The sequence below is a fragment of the Aquila chrysaetos genome, unplaced genomic scaffold (genome assembly GCF_900496995.4).
Source record: "Aquila chrysaetos chrysaetos unplaced genomic scaffold, bAquChr1.4, whole genome shotgun sequence".
Lineage (NCBI taxonomy): Eukaryota > Metazoa > Chordata > Aves > Accipitriformes > Accipitridae > Aquila > Aquila chrysaetos.
The window spans coordinates 402,890-427,585 of NW_024470383.1; the positions used below are offsets into that span (position 1 = coordinate 402,890).

The following is a 24,696-nucleotide window of genomic DNA, read 5'->3' on the forward strand; positions in this document are numbered from 1 at the left end:
TCTTCCGAACCCCACCATGCTGCCTGCAATCATGTCGTTCTTTCCCTCCGCTATTATTTTTCTGCATCACAGGTTTTTAACTCGTGAACCAATTTGTCTCCCGTAGCTCTCAAAAAATTCTGCTGGTCCACCCATCCTCATCCCCAAGCCCTGTCCCACCACTATGTCCCCAACCTTGAAGGCATGGGGACAAATTTTTGTGGTCCTAAAGTCCCTTCCCGTCAGGGATGTGGGGGGTTTTATTTCTCCCTCTGTGTCCACCTGGAGTAAAGCTCCAACCCCGGATCTTCCATGAACCTCCAGGTTGTGGGATGACCCAACAGTGGACACAAGGCGGCCATGAGCTCGATAGAGCACTTTTTTTTTTTATTGTTTTTTGTACACAAAATCTACGGTTTCTCGCTCATCTGGTCCCGATGGTGACTTGCCACACCCGGACAAGGTTGTCTGTGTAGCCGGCAAACAGGGTCTACGGAGAGAAAGAGAGTCGGGTCACAGGAAGGGTTGGGTGACCAACAAGTTGAGACCTTGGGACACGAGGACAAAGGACTCCGGTCCTCGGAGGGCAAATCCCAAATCAGAGGAGGGACCACCATCGGCCCCAGATGTTGGGGAGATAAAGGAGAAGAGCTCAAAGGTCAAGAGGGGACCCAGGGAAGGAAGGGACCCAAGAAGTAGAGATGTGACCCGGGAGTGGAGCACAAGTGTCCTCACGGTCCTTCTGCTCCACGAGCAGCAAGGAGGGTCCCCCCAAAATCCTCATTCCCCAGGGCTGGGATGCCGGCAGAGGGAGAAGGGGATGGTTCTTACCTGCCCATCTGCGGACCAGGCCAGGGAAGTGCACTGGGGTGGTTCGGCTTTGCTGCTGGTGCTGATCACCTCCTGCTTCAGCTCGTCCACGATGATTTTACCTTCCAGGTCCTGCGGGAGAAAAGAACGTGAAGGACCAAGGGGAGACTCCCGTGACCGAATCCAACCCAATTCTGGAACGCCGTGAGGGTCGCTCAGAAACAGCCTCTGGATTTCCGCACAGAAATGCAGTCAGATGGCATCGAAATTGTTTCATCACAGCACAGCAGCTCTGCCCTACGGCTGCCGCAACCCTCCTTGGCTGGGGGACGAGACCACGCTGGGGATGCTCCTCCTCTGAGATCCGTGATCCAAAGTAAGGATCTCAACCACGACGGCGACTCCAAACCCAAGACAACCCAAAAGCGAGTCTTCTGGAGGAACCCTGCCCAGACGGGGACGGAAAGGGGCTGAGGACCGAGCGGTGACATACCCAAATCTTGATGCTGGGTCCGGTGGCAGCACAGAGCCAGTAGCGGTTGGGGCTGAAGCACAGGGCGTTGATGATGTCTCCTCCGTCCAAGGTGTAGAGGTGTTTGCCTTCATTCAAGTCCCACAGCATGGCCTGGCCATCCTGGGGGGCAGGAGGAGGACTCAAGAACAAACCCCAGCACTTGTCACCTGCCCCAGGGAGGCCTTTTTCCCACCCCAACCATGGTTAAGCTGGAGCACTTTGCCACAAGCCAGCGCAGATATGGAAAAGTTAAAGGAGGGCAGCAGGAAAATTCAAAGAAAACGCATCGAGGGCTGAAATAAAAAGAGTTAAAGAAGGTCCCTGGTGCTGGGTGAGCATCTTTGTCATGGCCTTCCCTCCTTGCTTGACATCCGGGACCGTCAAGTCAGGCCAGATCTTTGGGCTGTTACGACCCCACTCAAGCCATGACCAAGATGTGGAGCCCGTTCTCGGGGTGGGAGACCCAGAAATGAGTCAGAACTGCTGGTGGGACACCAAGATCTCGTCTCAGGGCCTCAGCCTTCCCCCCCAACCCTGTGACACGTACCTTGCCACCAGAGGCACAGAGGGAGCCGTCGGGGGAGACAGTCACCGTGTTCAGGTAGCCCGTGTGCCCAATGTGGTTAGTCTTCAGCTTGCAGTTAGCCAAATTCCAAACCTGGGTGGGAAAAAAAAACACAGGAGCAGGAGGGGGGGGTTAAACATTGCTACTGCACCCCAATTCTGGGGATATAGGGGAAAAAAAACCCTTCCCTGGAACAGTCTGGCTGCTCCGATCCTCCCCCCACCATTGCAGGAACCCCAGAGAAGGGCTCGCTGTCCAGGAAGGAGATCCCACCTCACCTTCACCAGCTTGTCCCAGCCGCACGAGACAATGATGGGATTGCTGCTGTTCGGAGAGAAACGCACGCATGACACCCACTCCGAGTGACTCTCATCCTGGGGAAGAGGAACGATGCCGGGTTCACGGCGAGGAAACGCAGCCAAGTCTTCCCCACCCCGTCCACAGGGCGCTGCAAGATCAAACCTGCTGCATCCCGTTGCTCCAAAGCTTTCCCACCTCGTCCCCCATCCCTCATAATTGCAGGACTTGTCCTCAGACACCCCCCCGCTCCCCAGGGAGAGGTCAGCAGGCAACATCTCGCTTCTAATCACTACAACAGGGTTGGGAGACCTGGATTCTTGATCAAAAGCGGTGGGAGTGGACCTAAAACCAAGACCAGGGAGGTGCTTTCTCATGGAAGGCTGATTTGGAAGCCCACCTTCCCCGGCTCACCTGCACAGTGTACTTGCAGACGCCCAAGGTGTTCCAGAGCTTAATGGTCTTGTCCCTGGAGCCCGAAACAATCTGGCGGTTGTCAGAGGAGAAGGCCACGCTCAGGACGTCCTTTGTGTGACCCACAAAGCGACGGGTGGTGGTGCCGCTGAAGGAAGACCAAGAGACAATGGGACATCTCACAGACAAATTCCGCAAAAGAGGGGAGAAAAATTCAAAGATTTGAAGGAAAGAGAAACACAAAGTGGTCTACGATAGGGTAAGGAATGATGGTTCCCTTTTTCCTTCAAAAGAACAACTTTGGAGAAGGATTGGGGGAATCAGGATGAATTTATTGCGTGTGCACACCTGGCTCTGCAAATCCCTGACCCTCTTCTGCTTGTACAAATTCAGCCCAAAATGACCCCAAAAGAAAAGCCTGAACCTCCTTGCCCCGCTTCTCCAATGCTTCTCTCCCATCATAATTGCAGGACGTGTCTTCAGATCCCGGAGGATCAGCAGACTTTATGTCAGATCTAATCATCAGGAGAGGGAGCCGAGGAAAAGCAGCTAAACCCCCCAATTCTGGCCTCCGTTCCAAATGGTGGCACCGGCCGCAGAAAACTCCCCCCTGCTGGGATTTATCTTCCAACCCAAGAGCAAATCATCTCTGTTTCAAGGTGCACTGATGACCTTGTCCCCTCTCCCAGCACCCAAATGAAGCAGGGAGCCATGCTACACCCCCCCATACGCCCCCAAAACACCCTCATCCCTGCCATGTCCCCGTGGCTCACGTGGTGAGGTCCCAGAGACGCAGGGTGCCGTCCCACGAGCCAGAGAGAGCAAACTGCCCATCGGAGGAGATGACCACATCACTGACAAAGTGCGAGTGACCCCGCAGAGCTCGCTGCGGGATCCCGTAGTTGGTCTCATCACGGGTCAGCTTCCACATGATGATGGTTTTGTCTGTAGGGGAGGCAAAGAGAGAGGTAAGGTGGAGGGGGGGGTCATTTCAGGGACCGCAGCCCTCTGCCCACCCCCGGCCCGTCCTTCTCCTCCCCCATGGGAATGGCAGGGGGGGCTGCCAAAGAAAACGGGGTGACCAGCTCTCCGCTCCTGTGCCCCCTCCTGCCTATCGCAAAGACCAGGGCCCTGCCTCCTCTCCCCTCCTCCTCCTCCGCACCTCTGCTGTGCTACACCCCAGCCCCATCCCTGGGCCAGACTGCCCTAAGGTGGGGGGGCTCCAGCCTGTCCCCCCCATCCCCAGACCCACAGCCTCCCTACTCGCCTAACGGTCTCCCCTTGCAGGCTCATGGTAGTCCTGGGACCCCGAGATCATGGTCTGTCTTTTCCCCCACGTCCCAGAACCTTCCCTGCCCCTCTCCCCCCCCGGACTCACGGTGTCCCCTCGCCTCTTCTCCCCGCGATGGTCTCCCCTCACTCCCCAAACTCGACCCATAGTCTCTCCCCGTCCCTCTCCTCAACCAGGCCAATGGTCTCCCCCCTCCCCGGGCTAATGGTCTCCTCCTAACTCCCTCCCCCCCCCCCTCCGATGGTCTCCCCCGACCCTCTTCCCCTTCCCCGCAACCCCCCACCCCGGCCGGCTGCGGCCCTCACCTCGCGAGGCGGAAAGAATCATGTCCGGGAACTGCGGTGTGGTGGCGATCTGGGTCACCCAGCCGTTGTGACCCTTCAGGGTGCCCCGCAAGGTCATCTGCTCCGTCATGGTGGCGGTGGGGCGGGAGGATGGCGGCGGATTCAACGGAGGCCACGGCCCGGTCCCGTCCGGCCGCCGACAGCAGCCGCCAGCGCGGGGAGAGAAAGAGACCGAGGCGGCTTCCGGCGGAAGCGGAAATAGCGTGTGAGCTGTACGGCAGCATGGCGGCGCGCGGCGATGCGGGGCAATATGGCGGCGTGCATGGCACTGTACGGAAAGAGGTGTAGGGGTGAGCGCTGGTGGGGGGGGGGGGAGATGTAGGGAGGGTCCTGGGGGGGACAGGGGAGACATTGGGGGGCTGGAGGTGGGGTAGAGGGTTAAGGATGTAAAGCGATTTTAAGTTCCTACGTGTTTTAAAATCCAGGCGCGTGAGAAAATGGCCTGGAAAATTCGATGCGACTCGACAGGCACGAATAGACCTGGAGGGTGTAATGAACGGGTTAACTTTGTTCAGGAAATCGCATGTGGAGGTAGGGATATTCTTCACTTATCTAAGACCTTGAGTACCGATGATTAGCATATGTAGAGAGATGTTTACAGAGCATGAATGGGACTTGAGTCACCTAAAGAACAGCTGAGGAAGACTTCGGCCTTCATCCCAACAACCACCAGAAGGCAAATTACGACCACTTAACACCTGATGGCACAAGATACCGAAGATACCAGCCAGCCGGCAGGTATCAGGGACTAAAAAGACTGTATAAATAAAGAGGCTCTTCCCCTGTTTGGGTGCGAGCTTGTGGCGGAGCACTGTCTCCCCGGCCGCCCAGCGCTGTTTTGCTCTTTTATCGCTTGCTAATAAATTCGATCTTTTATTTAATACAAATTGGCTCCTCCAATTTGTCACGAGCGTCTATAACAGAGGGGGAAATAATTTGGCCACGTAACCCTGGAGATAAAACGCCCTCGGCCGCTGATTTTCACGGCCCCCCTCAGCCTGACATCTTCAGCTCAGCCCAGACGTTCCCAACCGGTGTCAGTCGGAGTCCTCAAACGCCGAAGGCGCTTCCTTCGGAGTCCTCAAAAGCCAAAGGCTTCAGCTTCTCGTGCCAGAGAAACCTCTCCCGCCGCGTCGCGCGGCTTGCTTGCCTGCGGAGGATTTGCTTATCGACGCCGACGAGCGATTTAGGAGCCCGTCTCAGGGTGCAACTGGGGAGCAACTGCTTCAGAACGTCCTGGAGGTGCCACTGACCTTCCTGGCCATCGCGTTGTGTCGAGCTTTCTTGGCAGAGCCCCCCCTTCCCCGGGAGCATGCCAGTTATTTTGTCTTCTCCGAATGCTAGACCTCTGCCGCCAAAAATGAACTGGCATCTCCTTCGCCAAGATCCCCTTTTCCCTTCCTCAGGTTTCCCCGAGAGAAGCGCCTTCTGTTTCCTTACCCCGTGGCAATGTTTTTTCCTCTTGCAAATCCAGAGGATTTAGTCACCACGCTGTTTGGTGCCGTGCCATGGTCTCTTATCCTCCGCTTTAACCTTAACCCTCACCCTCTCCCAACCTCGGCATCGCCTGCACTTTTCACAGTGTAGCGATGCCCCTTTTTTCCAGGGGACAACTCCCCAGGATTCCCTTTTTAGCATCATCGCAAACCCCTTCTCCATCAGCCCGTGGCCTTTGCTGGGGTTCATAGATCTAGGAGGCCCCTCTGAATTTCACGTGTTGTTCATGTGTCCTTAACTCCTTAATTTTCAGGCTTTGGAAAGGAAGCTGCCAGCTTGTGTGTCTTGCGGGCAGAGCTCCCAGCAAGGATACCGCGTCCTGGTCCTTAGGGTTTGAGAACTGGCATCTACTTCTCCGAGCCTCTGAGTGAGTTGTTTTGGTTTCAGCCCATTTTCTCAGCATTTCTGGGGTGGGAAATACCACTTGGCAGAAGCCAAGCCCAGAATGTTCCTTGCTACTTAGACATCTGCCCCAGTCTGGGTCGTAATGCCCTGGAAAAGTCTCATTTATCTTCGTTAACTGTATTGAGAGTTTAGGCAACTGACTCAGAGACATCTGAGACAGATCAGGTGAACAGCACCGTCGAAAACTATTTTCTCTCTGTTGACTATTAAAGAAAGTGCCGGGCGACTAATTCAGGGAGAGGTCAACGATTTTAGATGTCTTTCACTAACTTCATGCTGCTTTAAGGCAGAGTTAACTGTTGAAAATGAGTCTTCTAGGGATATAGCTATGGGCGTGGTCTGCATTTTGATGCTTATTTGTCTGGTTTAAGAAAAACTTGTTGCAGAGCTTTGTTAAAAAAAAAAAAAACAACACCTTTCAGCAAAAGAAAACAAATTTCACTTTCAAATCTGTGTCTCATCGCTGTGGGGGAAGTGGGAGAGCTGCGTGTCTTTGAAGCAAGCTGAGATATATGGGGAGAAGCTAAGCTAGATGCATTTCATGAGCTGGCTATTTTGTTTTTTTTTAATAACCCAAAGTGATGAGAAATCCTGGCCACAGGAGGAGACTCACTCTCACTTGGTCCTGGTGAGCAGCAGCAACAGAAAGGAAGGAGAAAAGCACAAGCCTATTTCACATTTCTCTCTGTCTTAGGACAATGCAAACCAGAAATCAATGCTGTCCCTTTTTGGAGAGGGAAGATTTCTGCACAAACAGGAGTTCCTTGGGATCACCACGCGACCAAAATGCTCGGTGCTATCCACACCGCTATCTATAGATGCTGAGCCTGCAGGTTCTCGCTCGCAGACCCAGCTACCGTGTCCTCTAAACAACCCGTGGGAGATGCTGGCACCTCCGCAGGGTGGCCCGATGTCACCAGGTCAGACCTCTGTTTCTATTCCTCCTCCGGAGGATCCTGTTCCTGCGATGACTATATAGGGATCCACCGGCCCCCCTTCCACCTCGGCATTTAAACCGGCTAAAATTAGGCGGTGGGAAGGTCCCTTCCCCGCTGCCAGCACAGCTGTCATGCCCATGACGGCTCTTCCAGCTCGGTGCAGACGCACAAAGCCTCCAGCGAGTCTGGGTACCTGCTTCCCAGGGCACTGCGGTCCCAGGACCTGCCAAAATCTCTAGCACAGATAACCCCCACGCACACAACCATCGCAGCCCGCGTGCCCCGGGAGCAAAACAACCTCAGTTAGGCCAACTTCAGCATTACAGAAAATCAACTCTGCAGGTCTTGGTAAGTCTTTTTTTTTTTTTTTTCCACAAGCACCAGAGAGGCAGGGAAAGCATAATTTGTGGGTATCCTATTCCTGGATGCCGGTCTGGCTGCACAGGCTCTTTTGCGAAAGGCTGGGAGATGCATTTAGAAAGCAGAAGAAACGCGATATGTTTGGAAGAAGCCTAGAACAAAATGATCTTTCATTCCTGTACATGAATCTGATGATACTGAAAAACAGGAAAAGGATTAAAAGAATGAATCGTATTAATTTTTTTTTCCTTTTAGGAAAATATCATACAGAAATAATTGGTGCCACTTTCCTTGCTCTGTTTATCTCTTTCTCTATAAATTTAGCTCCTTATAGCAGCATTTATCTAACTTAGCTCCTAATAGCACCTACAGTTTATGAGAGATGTTAATATAGCACAGGAGAAACATTCAGTAATTTCCTTTCCAATATGATCCGATGCCTTTTCTCACCCTGGTTTCAGACTGGTCCTTTTTACCTTTCCACAGCTGCAGCTCAGCTCCTTCAGGAAGGCTTGTTGTGTTCAGGACATTGGCAGGATTATGAACACAAAAATGAAATTATAATGACTTCCCTGTCCGGTTTGAGTGGTTTAGGAAGAAAAATTCTGTCATGAACTCTGCCCTCTTTGGTGTATTGATAAGGAGCAAGCAAAGGCCACAAGATCTGCACCCCTTCACCCAGCCTACACCATCTCCCATGGCAATCTAAGCCTTTTTCTTTTTTATTAATAAGAAGAATCAATTCAAAACATTAGCCTCGACTAGAACTCACCACATACACAGTGATGAGAACGGAGCAGTAACACAGCAGAGGAGGGAAGCTCTTAGCATAATATTCAGTTTAAAACAAGCGCTGCTTTTTTGGCCAAAAGAGGTGGTAGCCCCACATCCTCCACTTATGGGGCTGCTTCTCATGGTGGCAATAGCAGTGATAAATGTTGTTATTGAATAATTTGAGACATAAAAGGGAAATTAAGCTCATGCTCCTTTAGACAACTAAAATTAGATGTTTAAGACTGAGCTATTTGCCTTGGACTCCTTCTGTGGTCAGTGGGGTGATAGATGTTGATGGACGTTCATCACTACTATAGTAGATCCCTCTTCCCTACCATTCATCCAGATGTAGACCAGAAAACATCTCAAATAACAAAGTCCAATAACTGGGAAAAAGCCTCTGTGACTCCATGGATTTCTCCCTTATTGTGTTTACTCACATGGGCAAAAATATTCCAGGCACCAGCACGTTTTCCCAGAAAACGCGTTTTCCTCCACGCTGTGTCGCTGTAAAACGCTGGTTTTCCCTGGACGCGATGTTTTAACGATGTTCCCTCTCATCCCATCAGGGTGACAAAGCTCTTGGACGTGGTTCCAGTTAGGGAGTAAACGTGATGATGGAGTCAGGTGCGTGAAAACATATTTATTAACAAAGCGCATGCCAAGTCCCAGCTCCTTCGGCACCCAAAAAAACAGCTTTGCCATGCCTGAGGGTGTTCAGTCCTTGCTCTGCTGGCTTTTGGGCTGCTTTTTCGATATTTCCCTAAGCCAGCTTTTCTAGTTTGATGCTTTTCTTGGCCATTGATGAGTTGTGCTTGTTCAAGAAAGTAATATTAATGTTTAACTCCAGAGGGATGCAGCTGGGCTAAGGAGCCACTCTGGTTGTGCCCACTGTGAAAAATATTTACTTTTTTTTTTTTCCCCCTTTTTATTTCTTCTTTTTAAGGGAAAAGGAATGCAGATCTTGGTAAGTGATTTTTCCTTCTTCCATCAAAACAAGTCTCAGTATACATCTCCTATGGCCTTTCTTGGCTGGGTGTGTGGCTTATTTATAATGTCACATATTCTAGACTACATTAGATAAACTCGTAACCAGTGTAATTTGGGGAACATTATGGTCAATAAGGAAAAAAAAAAGTCAGTACATAATCATTTTTTTAAGACAACTCCTCTAGTGCAAACCAAAAAACCACAAAAGGAGCCACCGGAGGCTAAATTCTCTCTCTGTCTCTCTTTTAGAAGAATGGGATGCAAAAATCAGTAAGTGTCTTCCCCCCCCCCCTCCTCCACCTGATGGTAAAACCTTGGTGCTGAAGGCTTGTACTAATATTACTTTATTTTAAGGGAAGTTAGCAGAAGAGTTTGGTAAGTCATTCACCTTCCTTACGCATGCCTGGGTTTGAATGTGCGTGTTTCTGCAGCTGTAGCATTAGCAATGACCAACATGTCTATATAAATTTCTCTTTATTTCATATAGAAGAAAGCGACACAGAACTTGGTGAGTGTGGTTTTGGGGATTGTTGGGTTTGGCGTTTGGTTTTTTTTTTTTTTTTCTGCTACTGAAGGTGGGAAAAGTTCCTTTGTCTAGAGGATGGGCTCATGAAACCAGAATTGATCCTCCAGATCTTAAATTTATACCCAGATATAGTCAAGACACACAACTGAAGGAGAAGGGACCCAAACCGTGGGTGCAGTATAAGCTATCCCTGTTACGCTAGGCATCTCGCTTTGGAGGAGACACGCTGTCTCTCCGCAATCCAGCGGCATTCCCTAATCTCTTCTTCGGGCTCTTGCTCGCTCGTAGAAGCATGTTGGAGGCAGAGAGTTCTTAGGACTAACCCATATTTATTTCTCTATTATTTTTAGAGGAATGTGACACAGAAAATGGTAAGTTTCCTTCCATTTAAAAGTTCTTCCGAATAATAATGCCCCTCAAAACCAAACCACCTCAGTCACGCATCTTTGGAATGAAATATTTTTTACAATACATATTTTTACAATACATACCTTTTTTTTTTTTTTTTTAAAGAAATACTTTTCTCTGTATTTGGGAATTTTTACTGCGATGCTTGGCGAGTTGTATTCCTTCTGCAAAGAAATACTTTGGGCAGGATTGCTATATGCAGTTTGTGCATATTTGTTCATTTCAGCTTCGAAAAGTGCAGAAATGAAAAGGTCTTAAAAAATAAAACTCATTGGAAATGCCTGTGCTAAATAGAATAAGTCTAGATAGGGATTGTTTTGTGTCTCTAATACAAAGAACAAAATAAATATATGGAAGCAATGAAAAATAACTTAAAGCCATTTCCCTTCTCTCTCTTTGTTTTGGGGGGACACACACAAAATGCAGAAATAGGTAAGTATCACTTTCTTATCTTGGTCGTATTGATTGTGCTAAGGAGATTTTTTGTTTAACAAACCCTGCATGAATACCCAGGATGCCACGTACATCCACAGTCCCATCTGCTCTGGGGTCTGCCCTTGACCCTACATTGTTATTTAAACACCAAATCTGTAAATGACGAGCTCAAGGTCAGCCCAAGAACAGATTCAAGCAGTCCTTCAACATGCATCCCAATTTATTTCTCTGTTTCAAGGTGAACTTACAGCAGAAATTGGTAAGTCACGATTTAGCTCCCATCTGATACATTTCTGTATAGCTTTGAGTTGTGTTTTAGCTGATCTACCTGGGGTTTATTCCCTTTCTCTTGCCTGTTGTTAAAAAAGCAGGAGGTATTTACATTTTTAACAAGAACTAATATTAAAAAAAAAAATCAACAGTACAGAAAACAGGGGGCTTGCAGGTTGCTCTAGCTAGGAAGGCAATAATATAGAGAATAAAGAGAATTTCTGAGTCAAAGCCATGGGTGAACATAGCCGGTGTGAAGTCCTGTGACGTCGGACAGAGCCTTGGGGGATTTGGGGCTGTTGAGATCCAGCACGTGCAAAGTGCAAGACTTAATCCCTCTCACCAGATACTTGGGTTTTGTAAAAATGCCTTTTCCAGTTCCCATTGTCCCATCTTTCATGGTAGATTTTGCAAAGACGGGGAGATATGTTGAGCATTAGCTGCAGAATAGTTTTATTTTCTGAGCAAAAGAAGGACCAGAGGGGGTATGGTGCATCCCTGGAGGTCCTTCAGAAAACCAGTATTTATTTTTCTCTTTTTTTTTTTTTTTTTTTTTTTTTTTAGACAGTCTGACTGCAGAGCTTGGTAAGTGGTTTCCTTCCTTTTTGTCTTTATTTCACTGCAGGTTTTTAGGGGAAAGAGGTGGTTATTACACACACACACACACACACATAACCCCACATATGTCCAATCTGGGCTAGAAATAAAGTCGATTAATTAAAAAAAAAAGCATAATTTCAAATTATAATCACCAGTAAACCCAAAATTTGGAGGCGGAGGATGATGTGAGGCTCACAAGCATGAGGGAGAGCTGGCGAGCACTTACTGACCATCGCTATTTCCTCTTTATTTTTTCTTTTAGAGGAACGGGATAGAAAAATTAGTAAGTATCATTTTTCTTTTCTGGTCAAAGTAAAAGCCGTGGGCAATGCCAGATTGCCCCGAGGGCACCTGTGTGTTTCGCGTCTGGTTGTTAAATTATTTTTTGAATATGTGGGAGGTTTGGGGTTTGCACCAAGCTGCAGAATTTGGGCTTTTTTGGCTACGTGTCGCCTCTCTAATCTAAAGTATAAAGGCAGCCCCATTTCCCTTGTTCCCATCAGTGCCAAAGATGCAGGGACCGATTCTTTACCCGTAATATAAAGCTGTTGTCAGCAATCCCTTCCCTGTTCTTAATTACCAGCTTGTTGGTCTCGTTAGCATCAACGTGGTGCCGTTATAATATAACTTGACCCTGGGGAAAGTCAAAGGCGGCGCAAGCCACATTATCAGCCAGGTTGTGTTCGCAGAGAAATAAAAGTTGATTTAAAGCTAATATTCATTTATTTCTTTTGGTTTAAGGCAAGCTCACATCAGACTTGGGTAAGTTTTATTTCCTTCAAATGAAAGTTATCCTTAATTATGCAAAAGCGCTGGGTATAAAACTTTTTTTTTTAAATGGAGGATTTTGTGTTTTCATCTGCTTTAGGATGGGGTGGCTTATAGGGCGATTTCTTCCGTAATAAACCTTATTTTTAAAATAGTTTAGGGGAAGATGTCCGTGGAATAGAATTTCCATCAGGTCTGAGTTTTGTGGTGTGAAGACAGAGCGCTGCGGGAGGGGATGGGTGCAGGAGGAGTTGCTTTGCATTTCTCTGTATTTATTGATTATTTCTTGTCTTTTAGGTGAATGTGATGCAAAAATCAGTAAGTGCAATTCCTCTTTCGATGAATGCCAAGGAGCACACATGCCTGCCATTTTATCTTTGAAAATGGGAGTGGAGAGGGAGTTTCCTGCTGAAAACGTTAAAGTTTTTTTTTGTAGATTGAGTAACATTCACAACAAAGCATAATTTCAAAGTATAATCATCAGTATCAAGGCAGTTTTGGGGGGGAAAAAGCAATGTTCCTGATCTGAGCGCTCTAGGGATGCTATAGAGCCATACACAGAAAAGAAGGAAATATTTAATAACAACTTTTCCGCTTTTTTTCCTTTCTAGAGGAACGTGACAGAAAAATTAGTAAGTGTCATTCTTCATTGTGCTTTTGGGGTAAACCCCCTTTGTTTTGGGGGAGGGGGAGCCTCTCTGATGCCCTGTCATTGAAAAGTGGCAAATAAGAAAATGTTTTCCCCAAGTTTCATCCCGCGCTTCTGCATTTCCCGCAGAGAAAAACCACCCAAATAAACTCGAATATTATTTTTTCTCTTTGCAGCCAAGCTCGCAGCAGAAATACGTAAGTCCTTTTCTTTCTTTTCAAAACCAAACCAATGGTTTGAGGCCTTGAAACCTCTTTTCTAGGGTCAATTTTTGTTGCTTTACTTGAACTAATACCGATTTTTTTTTATTCCCCCCCCCCCCCCCCCCCCCCCTTATTTCAAAGGCAGACTCACCGCACTGCTTGGTAAGTCCGATTTTTGTACAGAACCTCCTGTGAGGGTTGTTTTCCTTAAATCTTTGCATGATTTTATACAATGACGTTGGGGGAACCTTTGGAGATCCTTGGTCCAACCTCCTGGTCCTCCCCGGGGCTCGTGCCAAGGCGAGACCACGTTGCCTGGGGACAACCTCAGCTGGACGCGGCCGCTTTCTCCCCAGGCCGAGTCGGGCTTTTCTGTCGTTCCTTACAAAAATGTGAACTCAACGTGCAGTTTTGGGGGGGGTTCTTTAATAAAATATAATTAGAAAACTGAGCAAAATCAGTTTTGCAGCAGAAAGTCTTTGAGCTTTAGCTTCAGGACCTGTCGTCCTGGGGGAAGAGGGCAGTGCTGTGTAAAAAAACAACCAAAAAAATGCTGGCTTTTATTTTTAATTTCTTTTTCTTTCAGGGGACCGGGACTCGAGGCTTCGTAAGTAATGTTCTCCTCCTGACGTGTAAAATCTTGGTCTAAAGGGGGATCATCCTCACTGGGCCGGAGTGTTCCCAAAAGGGTCTCTCCTCCTCAGCACCGGTTTTCTCATTTTTCCTGCATTTCTGAATTCAACACCTCCTTAATGGATGTATTGCCAGAACTGGTGGTTTTCCTCACTATGATATGATATGATATAATATTATATCCACTATTATAATATATTCTATTATATTCACTGTTATATTATATTTACTTTTATAATACAATATATTATACTCACTATTCTATTTTTTATTTTATTTTATACTACCAGGCTATACATATTTTATACTATTACACTATACATTATATTACTGTCTAAAACACTATGTGAGCTTAAACCTGAGAATTATTTACACTGTATCCAGAGAGGAGAGAGAAACATCTATTTAAAATAAACTTGTTATTTCTCTCTTTTTAGGGAAACTCACTGCAGAACTTGGTAAGTAATTTTCTTTCCTGTATTATGGGGAAAAAGTGGGAAAGGGCAGCCAGAGGCACTAAAAACTGATCGGTATCTGTTTTTCTTTATTTTCTTTATTTTTTGTAGCAAAATGTGATGCAACGATTAGTAAGTGACATTTCCTTGTACACCTCAGGATGGTTTGGTTGGTGTTTCAGCGTTGAAGGGATGCAGGAATTTCTTAATTAAACCAAATTTGGGTCGTGAGAAGAAATGATCTCTTGGGTTTCAAGGGCCGGGGGAGCCTGAATCCAAAGTTCAGGGGGAGAAAGGAAAATATAATGCGGGGCAAATTCCCATGGGGGGAGTCGAGATGGGCTGGAGAGGTGCAGGTTTGAGGCGTTCGGGAAATCTAAAAGGAACTAATGTTATTTTCCGTTTTAAGGGATATTTACGGTGGAGCTCGGTAAGTCCATTTCCTTCCTTTTGCATTTTTTATTAGGTTTTTAAAAAATTATTAAATTTTTAATAACTAATACATTGCAAGCAAAATATCAAATTGTACTTTTAAAATACAATTATAAAAACAAACCCCAAACTTATTTCTGCCTGTTTCCCTGTGTTTCAACCACCTGGAAAAAACCAGCATCTTAAAGGCAGAAGTAGAGAAGTGTTAAATCCCAAAATAATTAGAAATGGGAATAACATGGGCTAGAGCAGAAATAGTCTTGTATTCCAAATTATTATAGATGTAACGTGTGAATGGCAGAACCATGAGAAATAACACACGATTGGTTTTTTTTCATTCATTTTTAGGAGAGCGGCACACAAAAATAGGTAGGTTTTCTGTTCCCCTGCCCAGCAAATCTCTGGATGAATTTCTCAGGAGGAAATCAGACCATCCATTGCCTGTGTATTTACAGGAAAATAAAAAATCCTTGCCTTAAAACTAACTTTTATGGTTTTTCCCTCTTTTTTCAGGTGAACTTACTGCAGACGTCGGTAAGCCATTTTCCCGTTAATCTTGATTTTGGTGGAAATTATACATGAAGATAGGCACTGAGTGATGTAATAATCATTTATTTCTGTTTATTTTTAGGGGACTGCAATAGAAAACTTCGTAAGTGCCTTTTTGTAATTGTGAGAATTAACCCTGAGAATTTTGTCATCTATTATGTCATCAATAAGAGAGGATCGTCATGAAATTCCTGTTTTGGTTTTTTTTTTCTCTATTTTAAGGGCAACATGCAGCAGAACTTGGTAAGGAATTTCACTGTTTTGCTCAAAATGGATTTTTTTTTTTTTTTTTGCGTATCTGAAGTTTTTAAGGGGGTAATTTCTATTTTAATCGAGTTTAGCAGTATGTATGCACAAGCTAAGATAAATATATTCCATAATATATATTATTATATGATAGATTATATGATAGATATTCCACAAAATACAATTTCCAAGCAACATTATAGATAGAAAAACAGCTTCAGAATAAACCCTTGGCAGAACTTGACTTCAACACTTGTAGAACACAACTACGCACTAATTTGTTTGTATTTCTTTATCATTTTTAGAGGAACGGGACGAGAAAATCAGTAAGTATCACCCCACTTTGCGAGCCACGTGGCTGGGCTCGATGTTATCCTGGCAGCTCATTTCCTATTTTTATGGATGAGCTCATAGGCAACACGAGCTTGTAACTGCCCAGGAGGAAGGGAATAAATATAAAATATTGGCTGCAGAGGGCAACAACCAAACCTGCAGAGCAGAAAAACCCGAGTGACAATCAATACTTGCTTTTTTTGCCAGATCAGGCATTTTCTTTCCTCCTGTAAAAACCCATTGGGATGCTTATTGCATCACATTTGGATTTGCAGGGTTGCTTGAGCCTGTTTTTCACCTGCAGGTATTCATTTAGCCAAGCCTTGATGCATTTTTAAGCAGCAGGCAGTAATGGTAGTAAAAAGAATAAAATCATTTAAAGACCCAAAAAGCTGCACTGATAATGTAGGGACACAATGTGAAGACAAAAGCAGTGATTCCTTGTTATTTATTCTCTTTTTTTTTTCTTTTTTTTTCTCTCTTTTAGGGGAAAATGAAGTGGAGATAAGTGAGTGGCATTTTCCATACTTTGTGGTTTGTGGGGGGCTCTTGCTTAACCCAAATGCTGAAGAAGCAGTTGATTTAAAATCCAATATACAGAATAGAAAAGGGTTTTCTCTGCAGAATTTCCCTGAGAAAGCCGTATACAGGAGTGAGAAAAACAAGAATTTGGGGGTTGAATGGTCCAAGCTATTTCAGTTCCTTGCTAAAGAGTAAAAGTGAATGGAAAGGGGGGCGGAGTGAAATAAAAATTATGGTTTTCCAATGCCCCAGTTGTGGGATGGGGTCGGGGCTATGCGTGGGACCCCAAATTCTGCCACTGTCAAATTGGCTTCAGGCTCAGCCAGGGAACAACCCCAGCACGTCCAAGATCTTTTTTATGTATATTTATTATATTTACATTTATATTTCATAATATATTTATGTATTATAAATATATATCATTTATGTTATAGACATGAAAATAACAATAATAGTAATTTTACATTATATATTTATCATTATAAATTGTATAATATATATAATTCTGGTGTTACAAAGTTCTGCTTTGAACTCATACATCTTTCTCTGCTTTAAGGGCGCCTTACTGAGCTGCTGGGTAAGTGCATTTCCTTCCCATCCCCATCAATAAATTCAGCGTACAGACAGTGCAGATGCTGCCGGGTTATTTGGTTGCACCGATGGCTTTTTTTCATCTCTTTTAGCAGAAGTACTGCTACGCCAAAGGCAGCTATAATTTACCAAAATGTAATTTGGAAAAAATAACAGCTAGGAAATACAAGATTGCTGTAGTCAAGGCTTTGAGAGAGGTGCTTTAGCAAAGTTCTGCAGAAAAAATGGTAATAATTTCTATTTCTGTTTGCAGAGGACCGGGATTCGGAAGTTCGTAAGTCTATTTGTGTGTCTCGGAGAAGTGAATCCTCTGTGGGAAGCGGGATCCCCGAAAATGGGTTGTGCTTGTGCTTGCTTTCACCAAAGAAGTATGTTTGATTTAATTATTAGTTCAAAAATGTATACATATTTGGAGAAAATACTCCATGAAATATGTCAGGTCTTAGAGGAAAATGTCCTGGAGATCTGATTCTCTGTCCTAAATTACTGGAAGAGTTTCTGTTTATTTTTTATTTGCAAGATTTTATCACGCGGATTTTTTTCTTGCCCTTCCATGGAGCAATATGCACAAAATTTTGGAGTCTCCCCCTGCAAGTGTCCTCGATGCAGAAATAAAAAGAGAACTATCCGTAGCTGCGTGTGCGTAACCAGTGCTTTTTTTGCTAAGCTGGGTGACTCTCTTCTGCAGAGCTCATATGTAGTAAAAATCTAAAATTGGAGAAAAACAGGGTTTTATTAATTTCTATTCCTTTTTTTTTGTTTCCTTTTTAGGAAAACAGGATGCTGTCATTAGTAAGTGTCATTCTTCCTCTCTGAGAAATGCGATGCTTGGGGGTCACGAGCAGGATGATGTTGCTGCTACTGTTTTGGCTTAGTATTTTGGTAGAAATACCATAAATTAATTGAATTAAGTAAAAAAAAAAAGGTGAATTAAGAGTCATGAGGGTATCTGCCCATGTTAGAGGATTTGGTTACCTTGACTTCCCCCGTCAAGACCCTCTCATATCCTTGGGAAGGAAAAACACTGATGAGAACAAATTTTATTTTCTCCTTTTTAAGGAAAACTAACGGAGGAGCTTGGTAAGGCATTTTTATTCCTTTTACAAAACTGATTTGGGATTTTTTTGGTGGGTTTTTTTGTTTTTTCTTATAATTTGGGTTGGCTGGTTGTATATAGTTTTTGAGATAACTGTAGAAGCAAGATGGTGAAAGGGCTACTGCAGGTGACTTAAAAATAAAATAGTACCAGATAACAGTAACGCACAAAAAAAAATAGCAATGGAATAGAAATGAGCTCGTATCCTGATACAAAAATCTGCGGTACAAAAAGAAAATCTGTGTTTCACCTTTTTCTTTTTCTCTTTTCTTTTTGTTAGAGGAATTAAAGGATCGGAAAGCTGGTAAGTGGTATTTTCCTGCTGTTCTAAGAAATTTAGAAAGTTCAAGAGTGTTTGTAATTACATATTTTATAATATATTAATATTTATAATATATTATTTACTTTACTATGTTTGTGTGTGTATATATTAAAAAAAAAAAAGTGTGTGTGTGTGATATATGTGTTAATTTCCAGACTAAAATGTAATTTAATTATGGGACTGAAACAAAAACTATGGGAGTCATGATTTTTTTTTAAATGCCTTCGAAGTGGTAGGACATAAAACACTTGGATGATAAGCTTGGGCATATTTAGGGCTGGTGTTGCCAAATTCATTCTTCTCATTCCTTTTGCAGATGAGTCTTCTGAGGAGCTTGGTAAATCTTTGTTTTCCTTTTAATTTGACAAAAAGGGGATGGATCAAGTTTTGTGATATAAATCTTGTTATGTGCATGTTAGGTTGATGTGGCTGGATTTTTTTTTTTCTTTAAAAAAAAATATGGTGTGTGTTTAATATAAGTTGCAAGCTCGTTTCACATCATAGTAACGAATGCAATTAATATCTGGAGCAGGGATGCCGCTAAAATGATAGAGGCTAATAAGAATTCTGATTTTTTTTTTCTCCCCTCTTTTTTTTCTTTTGTTCCCAGAGGAGAGTGATACAGAAAGGGGTAAGCATCATTCTCCATCCTGCCAAGGCAGAAAAACATTTTGCTTTGAGGGAAGCCTCCTTAAGTATGTGATAAAAATTTTCTATTTTTCCTCTTTTAAGACAAACTCACCGAAGAACTTGGTAAGTAGTTTCCTTCCTTCACCAACACGAAATACTCAACATTTATTTTCACCTTTTCTGTTGAATTTGAGTTTGGTCAGAAGCTTTGTGGTCTGTTATCACAACAAATGGATGCAGCGGACGTCAGCAAAGTATAATACTGAAAAATTTAAAAAGGAACTGAATTTTACATCATGAGCAAAAGCAGCTTTTTACATTTCTCCACAGTTTAATGCGATAACTGCAAAAGTGGAGGAACTTTGGGTCTTCAAGTAGTGGAGAGGATAGATAATAGTAGAGAAGGAGAAAATATCTGGGGAATAAACAGATTCTAATGGAAATCCATGGTTTTCTCTCTCTTAAGATGAAGTCACAGAAGAACTTGGTATGTGATTTTTTTTTTTTTTTTTTTTAACCTTTAACAAAAGCTTTTCTAAAGCTTTCTGAGTTTTCTTTGTTGCCCAGATATTAACTCTAACATAACAAGAAATAGAGGCTTGGATAGAGAGAAATGAGAGCCAACAGGAAATGGAATTTCATATAATAAATGACTAACAAATAAAGGTGTCTGGGAAAAGTCCTGCCTCTGATATAACATCAACAGATACTTTTAAATTATATTTAATCTTGTTTTTCTTCCTTGTTTTTAGGGGAACGTGATAAAAAAATAGGTGGGTCTTGTTCTCATTTCCCAGGTCCTTTTGGGCATATTTGGGCGCTCTGGATGGGTTCGGAGCGGAGGGATGCTGGATGTGTTATCCCAATCCCCGGAATAGCCGAGGGAGCTGCTTTTCCACCCCTAAATACCAAATTCCCTCACTGTTGTTTGAATATTGGGAGAGTTCATGAGATTTCTTTCGAGATCTTGTATTCTTTCAGCCCTCCCGAGGTACCAATTGAGCAAAGAAATCCTAATGATTTCATTTATTTCTTTCCTTTAAGAGGAAATCACTGAAGAGCTTGGTAAGTCATTTCTCTTTCCTTTCTCTCTTATTTTTTCCTCCCTGTTACTCTCTTACATTGTTTTGAGTTTTGTGTTTTCTTTTTTATCTCAGTTTAGAAAAAAGGAATCATGGGCAAGTAAAAAATAATAATAATAACACTAATCAACAGTACAGCATTGCAGGGAAATTGTCAAGTTGCAATTTGTAGGTGATGCAAAACCTCAAAAAAATTAGGTGGGACGCTTTTAAGATTTGGGTTTTCTTCCTTTTTTTTCCTTTTTCAGCTGAACGGACTGCACAGATCAGTAAGTGTTGTTCTCTCTGCCTTTAATAGGATGGGAAAGCATGCGGGGGTGCAAATATTGCTCTGAAATAGAGGTCTTTTCCTTTAATATGAGATTAAAGGGCTGTTCAAAAACTTCACATCCTTGAATGTTACTAATTGCTTCTCTCCGTTCTCCCTGGGCCGCCCGAATGCGCTTCTGTGTTACATTTCGGATAATAAGGAGTTATTTTGGGTCGGTTTTCTGTTGCCAAGGGCTCTCTTCGATTCAGTGGTGCTTAACTCCACTGAGAGCAATTAAAATTAAAAATCCGTAAATATGTTCTTGAAGAGAAACATAGAATCCCCCAGCGAACCACTTAGTGCGTATCTGTAGGGAAGAAAATATTCATAATTAAAACCCGTTTTCTTTTTGCTGTTTCTAGATGAACTCACTACAGAGCTGGGTAAGTCCTTTTTAAAAAATCACATTTGTGCGAATATCTTGTTTCTGTTTAGTTTGGGTTTTGGTAGGAGCAAGTCATGACCTTTGCTTTAAGATTAGGAAAGTCAATTAGGGGATGGGTTAATCTATATAAGAACTGAGGCAAAATGCGAATTACAATTCTAATTCTCTATATGGAATGGAAAAATAGCAGATTTATCTCTAGATGATGAACACACACAGAGAAGGGGGAGTACTTAGGAATAACTTTTTTTTCCCCTTTCCTTTTTATTTTTCCTTTTTTAGGAGAACGTGATACCAAAATTGGTACGTGTCCACCTCCTTCCTGAATCCCACAGAACTCAGTGCATGGGATCATGACTTTTATTTTAATTATAATAATGATAATAATGAAAATCAGTACTTTTTTTTTTCTTTTTTAAGACGAACTGTCTGCAGAAATCGGTAAGTGTTTTTCTCTGCCTTCCAATACAACAAATACACACAGTCTATGGACTGTGTTTTGCTTTTATCTTTTATATGAAGGAAAAATATAGGTTATAACAACTTTTGATTTTTATTTTTTCTTGTTTTCCTTTATTTAGAAAAACGTGATAGAAAAATTGGTGAGTATCAGACTTCTTCCCAAGACATGAACTTTGTGTGTTTTTAAGATCCGTGTGATCACCTCAGTGTGAATTGTAATGGAAATCCTTTCTTTTTTTCTGTCTTTTCAGATGAACTCACTGCAGAGCTTGGTAAGCCACTTCGTTTGCAGGAAAGAAAGATACACGAGCCTGTGTTTGTCTCCTATATTTTTTTTTATTGCTTATGCTTTTTTCTGAGCTACTTTGGGGAATTTTAGAGAAACCTGGGCTAATGAGGATAAAGTAGTAAGATGCATGCATTATATAATATATTCTATATTTTACATTATATATTATATCTTATTATTCTACTATGTAATTATATATTAATATATTATTATAACAATATTAATAACATATAACTATATAATCAATGCAAACAATAATAATCTCTAGGCACAGAAATATATTTTTGCTGTGGGAGCCAAGAAAGTCTTAGAAAGTCGTAACACAAAAAGGAAGAGAAATGTGCAATAATAATTTCTATCGTTTCTCTTTTCAGAGGAATACAAAGCAAAAATCCGTGAGTGTCCTTTTCCTCGCCTTCTGGAGCAGTAAAGCATGTGTGAGGTTTTGGGGGCATTTTGGAATAGCTGGGCTGTGAGATTTTTCTCTTTTTAACTTCTGTGGACTTCAGCGTCGCGGAGATCACCTGCAAAAGGTGAAAATATTGGTCATGACTTTCCAGAGCACCCACGCACCTTCCTCCCTCTGCAAACTATACAAGCGATGCCCTCTAATTGTAGCAGAAATTCCTGGTATGACCAATTACAGCTTTTTTTCTGCGTGGTGACTTCTATCTGTTAGTTTAAACCATCCATTTTTTTTTTTTTCTGAGATTTAATCTAAATGACAAGTCACATTACAGACACAAGTCTCAATGAGGTCTTATTTCACAACAGTTTAATCTCATGCTAGGAAAAAAAAAACACTTTGAAGGGGGGAAGGAAGGAAATAAAAAATTGGCATGAACTGGAGGCATCTTTGGAATAAAAATCCCTCATTGAAATGACTTTTTAATTTATTTTTTTCTTTTAAGGAAAATGCATTGCAGAGCACAGTAAGTACATTTTTCTCCCTTCTACAAATACCCCTTTTGCTTTTGGATTTAAGTTTACAATGTCATTAATAACTTATTTTTTTATTGTGCCTTTTTAGGGAAAGAGGAAGAAAAAATGGGTAAGTAATTTAGAGAAAGAGGAAAAAAAAATGGGTAAGTGATTTGGTACTCTGGCTTGCTGACTAGTGTCACGTATGTGTGTAGGGAAAGCTGCACATCAAGTTATCGAGCCTTGAACTACAGAAAGACAAAACACCCTCTTAGATTTCCAAGAAGACAGCCGTCACCGGGCAAAGGGCATGCTAAATAAGTTTTTGAATTCTCTTTTTCTCGCCCTCTCCTCCTTCTTCCACAGCAAACGTGACGCTGGACCCGGAGACAGCCCACCCTCGCCTCATCCTCTCCAAGGACCAGAAGAGCGTGAGATGGGAATACATGCTGCAGGAGTCTCCCGACAGCCCTGAGCGGTTTGACGCCGATCCTTGCGTGCTGGGTTGCGAAGCCTTCACCTCCGGGAGACACTACTGGGTGGTGGATGTAGCCGAGGGACAGTACTGCGCCGTCGGGGTCAGCAAAGAGTCTCTGCAGAGGAAGGCACCCGTCAGCTTTAATCCCGAGGAAGGGATCTGGGCGGTGCAGCAATGGGGATTTAAGAACCGTGCCCTCACCTCCCCTCCAACCCTCCTTAACCTGCCGCGGGTCCCCAAAAAGATCCGGATCTCTCTAGACTACGAATGGGGGGAGGTGGCGTTCTTTGACGTTGAGAACAAAATACCGATCTTCACTTTTCCTCCGGCTTCCTTCGCTGGGGAGCGGATCCGGCCGTGGTTCTGGGTGGAGTTGGGCTCGATCTCTCTGGTCCGATGACCCTTGCGTTCCTCCTTGTGCAGAGAGCTTGGCGCCGGCAGTGAGCGGGTGGCTTGAAGGGCAGGAGGAGTGGTGGAAGCACCTTACTCCATCCAGACACCAACAGCTAGGTGGTTAAGAGCAGCAGGATAGAGACCAGGATAGAAGTGCTCTTGGGAAGAGCAGCATCAAACCTCATTCTCCCCCATTCCCAATCGAGTGCTGCAACCGTCATCGTGCAAAGGAAAGGCAGCCCATCCTGCATGTCCTCAACATACGGTGGCAGAAGGTCTGCCTAGCTGGTAGTTGCAGTTCCAGCATAGAGGAACATCAAATGACCAGCAGAGAGACGTAGGCTTCTCCTTTGGTTGATGAAAAGAGGTGGGCACCAGGGTAGGTCACTGTTCACACTGCCTGCGTCACCTGAGTGGGAGTGCAGGCTCCCACCAGCATTTTCTTCTCATCAGTTGATGGTTGATGTGTAGATTTCAACCATTTGAGCCGCTTTTATAGTAGGCAGAGGGAAATAAGTGCTTCTGGTGAGCAGCTCATCTCATCCAGACATAGACATCAAAATAGGGCAGGCAAATCGTGCTTTCTGTGTGCCTATCTCTCTTCACCAACTGTTGAAGAAGTCTACACTTGGAAGAGATTAAACAACTCTCCTTCGCCCAACCTGCATACAAATCCAGGCCCTTTGCCCTTGGCCAAAGAAAGGACATGGCAAACCCTCCGTGGCTGTCCTCAGAGCTCCAAGGTCAATGCCTGTCATTGCCTGGTCAAGAGCCTGATCAATGCTGTCAGCTTCGTGCACCGACATCTCCACAGATTTCCTCCCCAAACGCTCCAGCCACTGTGCTGCTGGTCAAGGCATTGCTCCTGTAATCCTTTATACCAGGTCCTCTGGCAGGACTCAAATCTGGTCCGGGCAGATGATTTTATTCCAGCTGAGTTAGCCAGAGTCCATGAGTTTAGCTCAGCCTTTGGGAGAAGTGAGAGAAGCCTGGATTCAAGACCAAGCAGGCGTCATGCCCTCAGGTGAAAACTGGGGTGCCAGACTTCCAGACCATACGGATTAAAGGTTTAAAGAGGCTCCCGCCAGCATGGAGCTCTGCATCCTGTTGCCAATAAAGCTTCCAGTGAGGTACTGGGAGCTCTAAAACTAGATTCATGGGGAGGGTCAAGCCAGTGCTTGAGAACAGCATGGGGCCAGCCATGCTGGAAGGTGGGCGATTAGGGACATCTCTAAAGCTGCTAGAGGGGATGGATGGGACGGTCTTCCCCTTTCACGACATCTCACTGCACTTTAATAGCACCGGTGAATTCCTCTTTAATCCCTGCTTGTTCTTAGCCACCTGTAAAGCCTTAAATCTTGTCTTTTGCCCCACCATGGGACAGCCAACTCGTTGTTCCCATCTGACAATAAACCACTTGAGACTCGCCAGAGAATTTGATTTCTTTTTCCAGCTGGTTCAACGTGGAGGCCCCCCTGGCCCTCTTGGATGATGCCTGCAGCCCATATGATCTCTCCTTGCAGGCATCTT

The 24,696-nt window shown here is 44.1% G+C and overlaps 2 protein-coding genes across 3 annotated transcripts; one reads left to right on the top strand and one right to left on the bottom strand.

Moving 5' to 3' along the window:
• Positions 1 to 345: 345 nt before the first annotated feature.
• Positions 346 to 4,394, bottom strand: RACK1 (receptor for activated C kinase 1). The gene is made up of 8 exons (XM_030006351.1): positions 4,176 to 4,394; positions 3,353 to 3,524; positions 2,580 to 2,727; positions 2,147 to 2,242; positions 1,851 to 1,961; positions 1,283 to 1,423; positions 811 to 921; positions 346 to 469 (listed from the first exon to the last, which is right to left on the bottom strand). The coding sequence occupies exons 1-8, from the start codon at positions 4,282 to 4,284 to the stop codon at positions 404 to 406; spliced, it is 954 nt and encodes a 317-aa protein (XP_029862211.1). The 5' UTR covers positions 4,285 to 4,394; the 3' UTR covers positions 346 to 403.
• Positions 4,393 to 24,596, top strand: LOC115337907 (tripartite motif-containing protein 15-like). 2 transcript variants are annotated; one of them, XM_030006340.1, is made up of 51 exons: positions 4,393 to 4,484; positions 4,640 to 4,701; positions 5,140 to 5,456; positions 5,965 to 6,078; positions 6,811 to 7,402; positions 8,758 to 8,815; positions 9,135 to 9,155; positions 9,428 to 9,448; positions 9,533 to 9,553; positions 9,666 to 9,686; positions 10,055 to 10,075; positions 10,539 to 10,544; positions 10,786 to 10,806; positions 11,382 to 11,402; positions 11,680 to 11,700; positions 12,159 to 12,179; positions 12,483 to 12,503; positions 12,797 to 12,817; positions 13,011 to 13,031; positions 13,179 to 13,199; positions 13,624 to 13,644; positions 14,108 to 14,128; positions 14,237 to 14,257; positions 14,535 to 14,555; positions 14,906 to 14,926; positions 15,071 to 15,091; positions 15,189 to 15,209; positions 15,329 to 15,349; positions 15,658 to 15,678; positions 16,173 to 16,193; positions 16,764 to 16,784; positions 17,052 to 17,072; positions 17,570 to 17,590; positions 17,858 to 17,878; positions 18,175 to 18,198; positions 18,533 to 18,553; positions 18,827 to 18,847; positions 18,949 to 18,969; positions 19,313 to 19,333; positions 19,599 to 19,619; positions 19,891 to 19,911; positions 20,177 to 20,197; positions 20,601 to 20,621; positions 20,906 to 20,926; positions 21,044 to 21,064; positions 21,205 to 21,225; positions 21,337 to 21,357; positions 21,749 to 21,769; positions 22,286 to 22,306; positions 22,405 to 22,425; positions 22,662 to 24,596. In XM_030006340.1, exons 6-51 carry the CDS (start codon positions 8,803 to 8,805, stop codon positions 23,171 to 23,173), a joined length of 1,437 nt encoding a protein of 478 aa, XP_029862200.1. In that variant the 5' UTR covers positions 4,393 to 4,484; positions 4,640 to 4,701; positions 5,140 to 5,456; positions 5,965 to 6,078; positions 6,811 to 7,402; positions 8,758 to 8,802; the 3' UTR covers positions 23,174 to 24,596. The 2 variants fall into 2 exon arrangements, with proteins under 2 accessions (XP_029862200.1, XP_029862201.1); XM_030006341.1 differs by lacking the exon at positions 19,313 to 19,333 and having other exon boundaries at positions 4,416 to 4,504.
• The last annotated feature ends 100 nt before the right edge of the window (positions 24,597 to 24,696 follow it).

Excerpts from the sequence above, each read along its gene's own strand:
- RACK1 (XM_030006351.1), bottom strand. The coding sequence starts at position 4,284 with ATGACGGAGCAGATGACCTTGCGGGGCACCCTGAAGGGTCACAACGGC. Across the intron at positions 1,424-1,850 it reads TCTGTGCCTCTGGTGGCAAG|GATGGCCAGGCCATGCTGTG; the intron begins GTACGTGTCACA and ends CCTGCCCCCCAG. Across the intron at positions 470-810 it reads CCTGGTCCGCAGATGGGCAG|ACCCTGTTTGCCGGCTACAC; the intron begins GTAAGAACCATC and ends TTCTCTCCGTAG.
- LOC115337907 (XM_030006340.1), top strand. Across the intron at positions 21,226-21,336 it reads AAAACGTGATAGAAAAATTG|ATGAACTCACTGCAGAGCTT; the intron begins GTGAGTATCAGA and ends CTGTCTTTTCAG. Across the intron at positions 21,358-21,748 it reads TGAACTCACTGCAGAGCTTG|AGGAATACAAAGCAAAAATC; the intron begins GTAAGCCACTTC and ends TTCTCTTTTCAG.